General features: G+C 37.5%; 1 protein-coding gene across 6 annotated transcripts in view; it reads left to right on the forward strand.

Annotated features, from left to right (window-relative positions):
* Positions 1 to 14754, forward strand: part of CDH8 (cadherin 8) — a 132103-nt gene that overhangs the window by 35399 nt on the left and 81950 nt on the right. For all 6 annotated transcript variants that reach the window (XM_054199059.1, XM_054199061.1, XM_054199060.1 and 3 more), the window contains exon 2: positions 2838 to 3132. In XM_054199059.1, coding sequence (XP_054055034.1) covers positions 2838 to 3132 — 295 coding nt within the window. The remainder of the gene's footprint in view (positions 1 to 2837; positions 3133 to 14754) is intronic.

A 14754-nucleotide genomic window follows, 5' to 3' on the forward strand; every position in this document is an offset into this window, starting at 1 on the left:
TATTTTAATCTGTCTCTCTGGATGCTCACCATTAGAAGTGTGTATGATTTCATGAAACAACATATTTATGGCTTGTTTTTTATTAAGAACTAAAAACAAATTACTGTCATTTTTGCCACTGTTAATCTTTGGGTAAAAAAAATGATCTTCTGCTAATCAGACGCAGTTTCAACTTTAAGTTTATAAAATGCTTCTAGCTCTTCCACTTCTTGTTTAATGTTTAGCCTTTCATTTTATAGTGTTTCAATTAGCAATATCTATTTCTTTTTTTTTGGTACAAATGACTTTAAGTTATTAGAAGAAACAATTAATAGTAATCATAGATATTTTTTTTTTTCATTTTTAACTGTTGATATCTTACCAGCACTAAAGGTTTTATAGCTCTACATTAATTTATGTCAGAATTGATTTATGAACCATAACTTCTGTTGGATAATACGGGTAAAACTTACGCTAGAGGTTATACTAAGAGCCTCTCTTACTTATTAGCAAATCGGAGAATCTTTGCGCATTCTCAGATATCCGTGTGGGATATCTAGTTTATCCAGCTAGTGCATTTTAGAAATTCAGATTATAGTTTTTCACTGTAGGGCTCTGTGTAGTTGGGTGAGCTGAGGTGTTCCCAATTACTTTGCTGAGCTGTGTGTGTCCAGACAATGTTTTGATATGACTTCGCTGTAATTCAGCTGTGAATATTCTGCTAAAGCCTTCATATGCAATGTTAATAATGTATAGTTTTTATTCAGGGATCAAACAGATGCTTAAAGTATAAACAATCTGTTTAAAACACAAACAGTTTCTGGATTGATCTTGCCAGTCTCTGGGACCCTGAAAATAATTTTTTACGTTGCTGATACCTAGATTGAGTATAGTCCTGCTCATAGCGATAATAGTCTTTAAGAGAAAGAGTTGTAATAACATGTCGTACTGAGCAGACAAAACTGCAGTACCAACCAACAGGAGAGTGCTATTATCTTAAATTAAGGTAATGTAAATTGTGCTGATTGTTCTCAAGTAAAAGCTGAAGGCACCTACAAAAAACCCCAACCAGACTGAGTTTTTGGAAAAAAGACTCAGCTGTCACTTGATGTCTGCGTGTATGTTTGTGTGGGTTGGGTAGGAAGAGTGAACTGGATTGAGTCATTCATATTCACAGACAGTTAAAGTGCTTTTTAAAAGTTGTTAAAACAATGGTGTGGTAATAATGTGTTGCCCAGCAAAAACACAGAGGATGAAGTTACATCTCTTGTAGTCAGTGGGAGTTCTGCTATTATTGCAGAGCAGAGAATACGCTGGTGGCCCGGGATTTTGTACGTATATTAAACCAGATCAACTGGAAAATCAGACCCGACTGCCGTTGTCTGCTGTGCTCATTGCAACAATTCCAGATTCCTTTTTGTAAGGTGCTGTTAATGAGTTTCCTAAGCTCTTGTTCCTGAACAGCTTATTTGCTGTGTGTGACCAGTTATCTACTGGAGAACCTGCAGAGCCTGCTTGTGGTATGACATAAAAGTCTGCTCCTGGCTTGGCTGTAGCCAGTGTTACACGGGGTTTTTTCCACACCTATTTTAATATCCTAATGTATGTTCTCTTCTCAAATGATAATGCTACCCAGCCCTAGCAGCCACTGCTGCCAATGGAAGAGTAAAATGCATAACCAGCAACAATTTCTGTTAAGCTCTCTGCACAAAAATGAGCAAATGGGAACAGGTCTGGTAGGAGTTGTTGCAAGTCATATTGGAGCTCTCCTCAACAGGTTCCGTGTATTTCCTTCAGACTTTTTGTGAGGCAGAGATGAATAATAATGAATGTAAGTTACATTTTTAGTGACGTGTTATTCACCACTAATTATTGTTCATATTGAGTGTCTTAGATTTAATAGTAAATAGAATTATAAAGCACTATTACTGTATATTTAAGTTATCCCGTATTTTTGAATGTGTTGACACTAATACATATGGTTCACCAATTGGTGCGCTCGCCCTCTCAAGTTAAAAATTATTGGAGATAATCTGATATTTATTACTTGGCTCTGAGCCTGCAAAAAAAAAAAAAAGGAAATCCTTTGTCTCTAGTGTTCGTCAGTTCAGGCTTTTAATTAACAAAAAAAATTCAAAGTAAAGAAGAAAACCTGTTTTCCCATACTGTTTCAGGTTATTATAATCCTATCTTGTTTTTTGAAAAGTACAGTCTAAATATTGGTTTTTTCTAATGGGGCGTTAAGGAAAATGGGAAGATGTGTGTAAGAGGGGTTCTTGTATTCCTGGAAACTTGCTTTAACAAAGCTTTTTTTCAGGGAAAATATTTCTAGAATAAAGATCTTAGAACCCGTTAAGTTCTGCTAACAGCTGAGTTATACGGTTCTAAATTTCTGTGAATGCTTCCCCTGACAACATTTACATAGATGCCAGTGTTCAGCCATTTTCAGTCACCTGAAAATAAGCTGAAAGTAATAACTAAAAATAAGAAGCTAGATTAAAATATATATTATTGCTAATCCTTCATTCGCCCTATGATCTAATAGGTTAAGGACATTTTGTGCTTGTTCATTTTGACTGATAATAGTTCTGAAGACATTTACATTTTAGAACAGGGATTTAAAATATATATAACAGCTGCTTTTTAAATAGAAAGTCTAATTATGCCTATGATTACATTCACTTTTGATTAGTATGCATACAAATCCCTACTCTCCTTGTGTATTCCAGCTGAGATATGGATCACTGGTGCTAAGATTAAAGTACAGAAGAATAGCTTGACAAAATGCATGGTTAGACCAACGCAAAAAAAAAATCTGGGGGTAATTTTTGTCTCTAAAATGCTTTTTTTCCTTTTAGTTACACACAGACCTGGATCCTGGCAGCAGCAAAATCAAGTACATCCTGTCAGGAGATGGAGCTGGAACAATCTTTGTGATCAATGACAAGACTGGAGACATTCACGCAATGAAAAGGCTTGACCGTGAGGAAAAAGCGGAATACACTCTAACAGCTCAAGCGGTCGACAGGGACACAAACAAACCTCTGGAGCCTCCCTCAGAATTCATTATTAAGGTTCAAGACATCAACGACAATGCCCCCGAGTTTGTTGATGGCCCGTATCATGCCACGGTTCCAGAAATGTCTATTGTAGGTACGTATGTCTAAACATGGACGAACTTTGATTACTCACAGTTTAAACTATGCCAGTATGCCATTGAGTTGTTGATGAATAATAAGATATTTATTATGTTGTTAGCATTAATTTGCATATTTTCAAATCTCTTCTTGGCCAAAGCTTTTATCTGCAGCACAATAGTAGAGTCCCTCAGTAGTAAGGAAATGACTAACAGATGTATTAATGTGTCTTTCTTTGTCCAACAACACTTTAATGGGCTAAATTTATATTCCCCTTATGATGCTGTAGTTAGAGTATTATTATTGAGAAGGATTTATCAAGATTTGTTCCAACATGACGCTCTAATCCTATTGATATTTTGTTGATGTTTAATTATCTGTTTGTGTATTTTCATACACAGATGTAGCGCTTGCAGTATGTTGATACATACTTATTTGTTTTCCTCTAAGTGCAACTGTAATCAGCCAAAAAACATTGAAATGAAAGATGCAGTGTCTGGGAATTGATGGTTAGGCTCTAGAGTGGACTTAACCAATTAGCCGTAGGATTTGTGCAGAAGATGGAAGGGGAAAACAGAGAAAGCCGGGGAAAAAGATGGTGAAAAGGGAAATTAACTGTGTGAAAGGGGAGAAAAAGACAGGAGTAGGAAATAATCTTCTTGATAGATTTTACTTACATTTATTCATTTTGTCGGATTAATGTGAATGTATTTCCTCATGGATTAATATATTACATTTTTAATTTTTTTTGGCGTAGCTTGTCCCTTGTTCTGTATTTGCAAATGTATAAGTATGTACTTACAGAGGTACGTATTTATGTACTCTGGTCCTCCGTCCCCTGATACATACATCTCCAGTGCAGGTGATCTTTAGCTGTCACTAAAGCAAAAGGGAAATAAACCCACCAAACCAAAAGAGTCAATTTCAGGGTAATATAAGAATTCAGTATAAGCAAAGACATCAACATCTGGCCATGAAACGCAGAGTAAATTCTAGTGTTTTCTGGTATTAGGTTGAGGATAATGTGCTTTTCAGCAATTTGTCTACATCTGTCAAAGCAAGATAATTGAAGGAGTGCCCAGGCACTTTGCAAAATAAAGCAGCACCCTATCAAAAAGTTTCAAAACCACCATTCTGTCTTATTTAGTTTAAAAGAGCAGGACTGCAAGGAGCCAGAACCATCCTCTCACATTCAGTACAACCAGTTGTAGCAGGTCATTTTCAAATGTAACCGTGGTGTGCTGATTAGATGGTGATACCTGAGGCTTCATTTTTTTTATCAGCACTTCCCCAACAGATTTTCATGTCTTGGTTGCATTGAATTGCTTGTGACAAAACCGATATATGAATTTTCAAGCCTGCATGTCAGTTCTTTTACCAAAATATAGGTTTAATTTGTTAAGTTACTTTTAATTATAGAGCAGCAGAAACATAATATGGACCTGCTTTCAGAAGATATTTTTGCTGAGCTCTAGGCAAGAAAATGGCTTAATTAAATAAAATAAATTAAAAAAAGAAAAAAAAAGAGCAGGGAGTAGGAGGAGGAGGAAGGGAAACTGAAGGCACTTAATCCTTATATGAATGAGACTTGTCTGGTATTCTAGGAAAAAAGAAAATGAAGATATATGCAGACAAGAAAAGATGGTTTCTGATCACAATGGCTACTGTTAAAAATAATTTATATCTGTGCGTATGCATGATATTTATAATACTTAGTAAAGACATCGCCCTTATCCAAGAGGTATTCACTGTAAAGTAGATGAGGAAAAAAACCAACCCATCTAACAGGAAACTAGTCAGAAGATCAGATGAATGAAAATTTAGTGAATTGGTTAACATGAGGTTTAAAAGATGGTAAAAGTGCAATAGAAGCAAGAGGATAAAAGGTAAAACATTAATAAAAGAGAGGGAAAGTGAAACAATTGAGAAAAGTGTTAGGGTGAAAGAGGAGGGGAAAATGTAAAGGAAGGTCATGATAGTTGAAGAAAAAGATAAAGCGTTATCTGGGAAGACTCTATAGTAGAAGATTGTAGAAGCAATGACCACTGCCTGGACGTGGACGTCAGTTCAGGGAATAGTGAAAGGGGCTGGCTTTTGGAGGGTATTCTTTCACCTATTTCCCCTAGCATGGTTCTTCCCTGAACTGCCTCTGAAATCATGTAGTTCCAGATTTTTTGTATTCTTAGGCTGCGTGGAAGAGTTTGTTCCAAAACAAATTTATTCTAACAACACAAATACAGGTAGAAATTCATTATAGATTATATCAGAAGTGTACCACTTATTACCTTTATTACTGAAACGACACAAGTTTTGCCTGTTTATCCCTTATGATCCCTGGACCTTGCATGTCTTTTATGTGACATTCCTGGGAGTGCATGTTTACAAGCTGTTTCTCTAAAGAAGCACAAACGTACACTCCTGCTCTTTTGTTGAAAAACAAAACCTAATTCTCAGCTGCCACTTCAAAACTCAGAGTATGTTTGCCATTGCATTACATGGGTCACGAATGACTGTGAAATCTGTGCAGCATACACAGTCAAGCCTCATCCTAATCTCTGATGGAACCAAATTCCAGGGCTGGAAAGCTGAAGATGAGAACGTTACCCCTTCACCAATGTTGCTGTTACTGTTTCCTTCTGTCTTCCTCTCTTAACCCACAGGTAGCAACACCAAGAGCTGTACTAAATGATGCTCCGTAAAATATTTTAACTTTCTTTAAGTTTTGTTAGTCCTCTTAAAATTACTGTAACTCCTCTATAATGGTTATAAGACAACTCTGTCTCCTTTCAGAGTTCAAGGAAATTTTTATTTTATTTTTTTTGCCACACTAAGAGTATTTCACTTCCATTATCCACTTACTTAATTCCCCTAAAAGAGATCTCCACCCACGGCTAATTTCAGCCTTGACATTTCTACAACACAGTCATTACTAGGCAGTGTTCTTACTCGGGATAAAACAAAGTTATACTAAACCTCTTCTTTCCTCAAAATGCTTATACCAGTCCTGACTGCTCTGAAACAGAAGAGGAGCTCATATGCTATATATATAGCACTTATGTAATGAGGATGCAGTACAAGGCATTTTATTTTTGGACCTCTGTGGAAAGAAATGCATAAAGGACAGATGAACGCATTAACCTTTCATTATTCTGTAAGGTAATGTTGAGGTTCTGACACAATGCAGTTTTTTCAATAGGTGCATTAGTTACAGGTCTTATGTAGTATGTGAACGTCAGTGGTATTTTTGCACGGCTGTCTAGAACGCGAACGGTACGCTGTGGGGACGTGAGAACTGCAGTGTATGCGCAACCTTTCTGCAAGTGGTACGTGTGAATGTGTGTGTTTGCCGGTATATGTGATTATCGCACAAATATGGGCACAATGCAGCCTGTTTCATTTTTATGTTAGGTATCAGTGATATCTGGAAAATCCTGCTTCCCTACAAAAACAAAAGAAAAGGATTTGCATGGCTTTCCTCCCACGACTTGGTGCAACGACTATTAGTATTACACTGTGTTATCTCCGGTAGGAATGATGCTCACTTTTCAGCTGTCTTCGCAGAACACGCACCCACACACGTACGGAGTGCTGTGTATCGTCACCACGTTCAGAGTTATTTTGAAATAATTTATTTCTCTCTCTGAGGAAAGAGAGGAGCGCGTTCCAGAAAAAGTTTTGAGAGCTGAATTGAATTTTCCCTTATTTCATCTTTACGTTCCTTTCTTTTTTTATGTAATTCCTATATAAGCTACCATAGTGAGCCCTGTTCCCCAGCTCAAAAGCGATGAATTTGCTTGTGAAAGATAGTAACGTATGTGGAGAATATGTTCTTTGCTGAAACTCAGCACTTTAATCTTTTAATTCTGATATTAATTTTCTTAAAGAATTAAAGATCAAAAAGTGAAATCTGTGGAATCACTTCATTGTGACAGTATTGCATTTCACAAATAGGAAATAATTTAATTTGTCTGTAAATCTTGCTTAATCACTTTTAGATGTAAAGGGGACACACTGGGAATGAAACCTAGTTAAAACCTTTTAACAAGAGATTCAGCTAAGCTGCTGGGAGGAAGAACCCCATGACTCATGTTTTTTTTTCCCCCATTTGTCTGTGAGCTCTGTATATATGCCTGCAGTGAAGATAGCATGTTATGTAAATGAATGAGCAATCGTAGAAGATCCACAAGGGTAATTGGAACTGGTCCTGTAGCTTGTTTAAAGAAAAGAAAAGGAAAAAGAAAAAAACCAACACATCAAACCACCCCCACCTTCCCCCCCAGAGTACGTTCTGTTTCTGTGTTGCCCTTCTCAGCTACACACAGATTCGTGAATTCCCTGAAAGCGTGCTGCAGAGGTGATAATGGGAGCAAAAGTGGATAGTATCTCCCAACAGTATAGTTCCAGGATCTTTTTTTTCAGGAGAGGAATGAGGAGTGAAATTTCTTGATTTCATTCTTAGTGAAGCCGAGTGTTTAGACAGCTCGTGTCATGTTGAAAGACAGAAGACGACAGAAGTAGAGTGACAAACGTGTTGGTAAAATGAAAAAGGACACAGATGGAAAAAGAACAAAAGCCATAAGGGAAGAGAATTCTCTCATAGTTTGCTTGAATTAAGGTAAACAGACAAACTTTAATCTCCAAATATTAAGAATTTCCCTGACAGCCATAAAAAAGCCCTCCATCTTAAAATACTTACAGTGGAATTCAGTCTGCCATTGCTCTAGAAATGTTTTTTCCTTTAATACTTGAAAGTATTAACACTGTGAGAAAGCTTAGAATAGTATTTTTGTCCTTAAACTCTTCCATGAAAACTATTTACTGGGGGAAAAAGGTCTTTATTGGAAAGGGTTTAGGCTTTCAGTTGAGTCGGAGTATCAGATTCCAATTTTGGCACCAGCATCTCCTTAGCGATGTTTTCCTTTGGATCAAAGTTTGCCCTTGATTACACCGCTGTAAATAAGAAATCATTCAATCATTTTATTATTTTTATTTCAAAAGCAGAACAGAGTTATTTAGTATAGCCATGTATAGTAGAAGCAGAGCGTAGCTTTTCTTTCCAGTTCTCCCAGAGATATTAGTTCTCTTCCAGTTACAAATCGTTTGCAAAAGGACAGAATCTGCTGAATATGAAATCAACATGCAATGTCTGATATGAATAGTGATAAAATAACTTGATAAATTAGAAAGTTGTGATAAAAACCTGACCTGAAATGTTATCAAGATCAACCACACTGTCTTACTGGGTTTTTTTTCCTATGTATTCATTGATTTTTAAGGCACTGAGCACGACTGTTAAATCAATGATAGTTTGTCACAAAATTGTAGAGTAAAAGGACTACATTACTGGGGTCAACTACAAATTATCCCAAAGGGTAAATGCAAAGGGAGTGCAAAAGCTAAGAAAAAACCAGCAGATGTTGTAAAATATGGCAACAATGTAACAGCTGTTAGAAAATGTATATCTTCATGTTGTCTTGTTCCTCCACTTGTTCCTCTTGTGCATAATCAAATTCACTAGCTGTGGTACTGCAGAGATTTTACGTGAGAGATTTATTTAGTGAGTGCGCATGTGCTTAAAGTCTTCTGTATGTTCTGCTTCTCTGAGACGCGGTTCCAAAAGCAAAGTCATAAGTAACCTTAAGTAATTGGTTAGGATATATTCAAACCCAAGACAGTCTTCTCCTTATTTGACTTGTTATTGGGTCTCGAATAAGACATATTTCTGAGTATGTGCTATTATTTTTGTATTTTCAGTTTCTCATGAGGCCTGATAGAAAATGTCATTGTCTTTTTATATTATTCTTCAATATTCTTAAATGACCACTATGAGCTCGAGGACCATGGGTGAAGTTATGATACTGTTCTTTAGGGGTTTATAACCTGACCCGTTAGTTGCACTGACCTACATTGTCCTAAATGTACTAAGCTAGTTCATTGACTTTATACAAAGTTGCTAAAATCGGTGGAATTGCTCAGAATACTTGGTACCCATGGCAGCAGGTGCTTGAATGTTCAGGTTCTGAAGATACTGTCTGGTTCTTAGAAACAAGCCCTAAGTTCCCTGTGCAAAGTATGGAGCTATTAATGCGTAGTGGTTTTTTAGGCAAAAGCTGCCTTTTTTCCTCTCCACCAAAAATTTTTCCATTTTTTGCACACGTGCATTCCCTTTGCACGAAGGAACGTCGTGCAAATGACATATAGTGAAGATAAACTCCTCAGGAAAAAGCTTTTTGGATCAGAACTGAAGTCTTAGTTCCTAATGGAGTCCCATATAGAGGAATACATCTTCCTGTGAAGTTCCTCTTTCACAGGATGAGGACAGACGGACATCGCTATATGTTGTTAATACGAGGGCAGAGCAGAGAAAATTCTGGCAGTCTTATGTGCATGCTTCTCTAGTCCTACAAGAATCTTCCTTGCTGTTGTTTTTCCAGATGATTCTTATCTCATAGTCACAAACATCTTGTTCTCATTGCAGATTTTCTGCTTCTGAAATCCTTTGTCGTTGCTTTCATTTGTGCATATCAAACATGTTGTTGTATTTCTGTTCGCGACTATATGGAAATAAGTCTTTCATTCAGGTTTCTGATACCTTCTGTTTTGGTTGCAAGTTTAAATCCACTCTTAGCAAGAATTTTTCACAGTTTTTCCCAAATTTCAAGTTTTGAAGAAAAAACTGTTTAAACCAGTGGCGGGGGTTTGGTTTTGTTGGCTTTGAAAGCATGCCGTTTCATTTTTCCAAGCAGCTACGCTTGTGATGTGAGCCCGTTTGCTGGCCAGTGGATGATGCCTGAGTAGGAAACAGCGGACCAGTACAGATTCCTGCTGGATGGAGGTTCTGGGAAATGCCCCACAACTGGACTGGAACATATTCTCTCTTTTTTCAATTGTGGGGAATGTAGACAAGTTCTAACCATGAGGTAGAAGGCTCTAGGTCAGAAAAATTCAGTGTGGTAATATTTTCACAGAAATTTTTATTTATATAACTTATATCACTCTTGTAACGCAAAAGATTTAGCTTTAGAACGCTGGGGACCAATGCTCCTCAAACTCGATTAATTCAGATGGGCTGTGGTAGACGTCTCTTTGATGGACACACTCGACATTTGTGAAAATGAGATTTAGCTCCAATTCAGAATCCATTTTTTGTCTGGCACCGGTCATTCCCCACCCTGCCCTGAACTGGTACCTCTGTCTCTGTTTAGTTGCTGAATCTGCAGCACTTAATGTTTCTTCCTGAATACAGATAAGCAATTGCCCGTGGAGCTGCTGTCGATACGGCTTTCGGTGAATCATCCGGTGGAGTACTGCTGGGCAGCGGATCCAACTCTCCCCGGGGCCCAAGCGCTCTCTGCTGCCATATGCTGGCTCCGCGCTGGCCTGGGGGGGCAATATTTCAGAGTCTGCTGTTGCAACCTGGATTACGGTTGCTGCCATGTAGGCTTCAGTCTACCAAACAAAGCAAGCAGAGCATCAAAACCACAAGATTATACCAGCCATTTGCTGTTTTCACAACAGAAAGTTACAAATGAAAGAATTTCTGCAGTAAACAGCTGGGGCTACTTTATTATTTATTTATATTTTTATACAATACACCTGGGCACAACCTGAAACTTCCGTCGAAATCAACAAGCCTTATGGTACTTTTTTTTCTGCTTGGAAATATAGTGTACAGTGATCATCCAATTTTACTGTCTTTGCCTGGGGATCTCGCAGAATGAATCCTGATGAAATAGTCAATTGATTAGAGACAAGCAGTCTTTCAAAACGTCCTGAACAAAAGAATAGCTATTTCCCACATCTCTCACAAATATCAATTAATATTCTGTAGTGACAGTGATATCTAAAGGGAGGATAAAAAAATAACATGAAAAGAAAACATAATTCCTTAAGCCAAACATAAAATATATTTTACCCTTCTACTGTTGGCTGTGATGTTACAAACTGTATTCTAATCCTAACAAACAGCCACCCAGGGGAATTTATAAAGAAATACCTGCAGGCTCTCTAATGGCACCATCTTATAAATTGTAGCAAGAAAGAACTGCCAACCTTAAAACTGAAAAGGCGTTGTCCTTCCTTATTAGGTTCACACAAGCTAAATCCAAGCAGTAGGTAACATCAGCAAGGATAATTGCCAGAGAGTTATCTATATCACTAGATCTGAATATATATTTCTGATGTAAAACAGTTTTGTTGCCAAAAGATCATGTTTAAAAGGCAGCATCAGAGTTCTAAAACAATTAGTTTATGCACAAAAATTTGTAAAATATGCAGCTTATTAGGTTTCACCGCCACGCTTCCTACAGCCCTCATTATACAGCTGTAAATGCTGAAGGCTGCCAGCTTGCTCCATTGTCTGTGGGCTGTACAGAAGGCATTTTTCTCCTATGCATAGCAAGCACCTTTCATACTTTGCAGTTACACATTTGCATACAGTATATTTTTCCCATTTCCCTCACATGATAAAAAAAATCCTTAAAATGACACATGAGCAATCTAAAAACATTGTTGCGTTACATGTGGTAGCATATTCAGTTGTTCGGAGATTTTGACTCCTACGATTACTGCATGATATTAACAATTTTTAAAGATTTCATTAATTTTCTAAACTGTCTACTCTAAAAATTGCATTAAGAAATATGTAACATTTGGAAGAAACAACTCAGATTCCTTTTCTGCTTATGGAGCTAAACCTGACAGTATAGCGGAGGTATAGGAAAAGATTATTTTCCTGGTGGAAACAGGAAAGAGTTTCTTGCATTTTCCAGCATGGCACTTCTGAATTTATTGTAGTGCTTATTTCCTGCTGTTGACCAAGCTGCTCCTGTTTGATTCTTTCAGATCCCTTTATTAAAGTAGATTTCGGAAGTGTTAAAACTTTTGGTTTAGACTGTCAGTTCTTCGGGGCAGCATCTGCCATTTCCTGTAGGTCTGTAGAGTATTGGGTTCTCACATCTCTTTTGCTGGGCATTTTAGTGATGTTGCATACAACTCCTTATATAAAACAAACAAGTAATACTTTGTTACTGTAATCTTTTAGATTAGTTTTAAAAAACAGAGTATGAAATATATCAATTGTAGTTTACTTCAGAAGGAAGTTGTCTGTATGGGTATATAAGTGCATATAGGTGTTCATATAAATTTATGGAAAATAAGGTAAACAAAACCAAATTTCTTTCAGATTTGTACTTGTCCTGTATGTTGGTGTGCCAGCGTATATGCTTGAAGTTCCTGGAGGGTTAGTATTATAGGCTGCTATGGCCTATTTGGAGTACACACACATAAGAAAGTAGTCATATGATTGAAATGTAAACATTCACATTAGCTGGCTAATTTAATTTGGATTCCTCTCTGGTCAACCAAGAAAGAAGGATCCCATGAGAGGACAATTCTGCCTTCCTCTCTTAGATAGAGCAGAAAGCTAGTGCAACTAGGTATCTAATTTAGCCAGTTGAGCCTAAAACTGAGTTGTATGAATAACCCTCTTTTCCTTCTTCCTTATCTTAATCATCACAAACGAGATCATGGCAGCATCACAGTATTTCACTACTTAGAGTCAAATAAATTACAGCTGGGAAAGACAAATTACCCTATTAGTTAATCTTCCTGTCTTTCTAGGGTTTTCCCTTAGAATACATTATCTAGCATCCTGTGCAATAGAGTGAACTCTTCAGTGAGGAGGATTCTGTTATTTCCCTTGGGGAGCTATTCCTCCTTGTACAATTTCTCATTGTAAGGAAGCTTTTGTTGTTGTTTTTCTCTTTGCAGAAGATTAAGTGAAGTCTTGTATCTATCTATGTATTTGTATGGTTCTCATCACCCACGTATCAGTATTACATCTGTAAAGTACACAAATTTTCTTTCTCATTTCTCCCTCTAGGAGTGGCTGTGTACAGGATTCAACTATAGATATAGTAGAATGCATTCTGGCCTTCCTGTCTCTCTAGCATGTCAAGCGTAAGTTGCCCATTTTTCCTTTAGTGGACCATTCTGGCCCATATCTCTACCCCTTTCCACTGCTTAGGATGTCATCTCCCACCTACATTAATTTTTTGACACTGAAAGGGGGCCACTGGACACTTAAAAAGCAGGTGCATTTCTATTTTTCGTATGCTTTCCTTTAAGTGTGGGAAGATCTGAAAAACCCACACCAAGACCTCTGTCATCTGTCCTCAAAGCAGTCCTTAAAACCCTTCCATGATGCCCGAGTCCTGTAGGCACTGGGGACAGTTGTGCTAACCTGGCAGCAGCACCCCGGTGTGCCGACAGCACTGCGTCCCAGCATCGTCTCCATCCTTGGGTCCTCTCCTCCTCTCTCTGCAGTTCTCTCTCTGCGTTTCTCTTTCCTGGTACTCGGCTCTTGGAGTCTCTGGGGAGAGGGCTTTCTTGCATTGTGGGACCTCATCCACGTATTGGGCTTTTGAAGCTTTGGCAGTAAAGTAACTATTAATAATAATAAAAATACATTCAAGTACTGATGTAGATAGTAGGAGTGAAATAACGTACAATCTGCAAAAGAACCCTAAAACTCTCATACAACATACCCACATAGATGTGTGAATATCTGCATAGACACCAAGCTATGCAATTTAAGATACCAGTAGTCGTATTTTATATGTGATTTTTGCACGGGTTAGCAAGTTCTGAAGTGCAGTACACAGATTTCTATCCCATATACGTTTTCTTTATTTGGCTAGTGTAATCTCTAATTCTGAGATTTTGTGTTTAGAAATCGTCTCCCATGGAATAATACAGGATGGTAAGGCTTAAAATTATTTTTTTTTGTATTTAAAAAAATCAGCAACAATGAAAAACAAATAAGAGTAAGTTTCTTCAGCTTTGAGGCAGTAATGATTTACATGTCAAGAAGTTATACAGGTTTTTATGAGATTATTGCAGTTTTATTCAATAAAAAATAGTTACCATGACAACAACTGTCATGCTACCTGAGAGATTATAGCAAAGAAGGACAGAGAAGAAAAGGCTTCATTTTGGAAAGAATGCTTATCTGACCTGCTGAATACAAACAATGCTTTGCTTTGACCACTGCTGGCTGCACCGCTACTATCAGCCCAAACTCAAAATCTAGCTGGAGGTTCTGAAGCACAGTGATCCTCTTAGAAAAACAAAACAGTTGGTAAATAATGGTAGGTCTTTTTCATGCAAATATAGTCTTAGCGCCCTGTCAGATTGGTAATCAGATATTCTGAATTAAGTGGAGATTTCGGCATGTCAAGATTTGGGAGGAGTAGGAGAGAGTGAGAGAGACCAAAAAGGGCATCAGAAAAGCAAAACAACCCAGAAGTCCTTGGGGAAGATGATAAAACACGGTCCCACTAGGTTGCATTATGGTCACATTTTTTATTTTTACCAGCCATTACAATCTTTCAACAAAATGGTTGCTTCATTGAATATGGATTCATGTAAATTTCTGGCACCGACTATGCGTTACCTCCTCTAGAACACACAAGTTTCTTTTTTTTATATATAATTTTTTTTTTCCTTCAGTACGCACACTTCACTGCCACACCAAAAAATTTGCTTTCCTACTCCCTCTGGCAGCATATGCATTTTTCTTTCTGACTAATGTGCAGAATCTGTACCCTGACTTGCACATAAAAACCCAGCCAGAACA

Source organism: Rissa tridactyla, chromosome 4, assembly GCF_028500815.1.
Source record: "Rissa tridactyla isolate bRisTri1 chromosome 4, bRisTri1.patW.cur.20221130, whole genome shotgun sequence".
Classification (NCBI taxonomy): domain Eukaryota; kingdom Metazoa; phylum Chordata; class Aves; order Charadriiformes; family Laridae; genus Rissa; species Rissa tridactyla.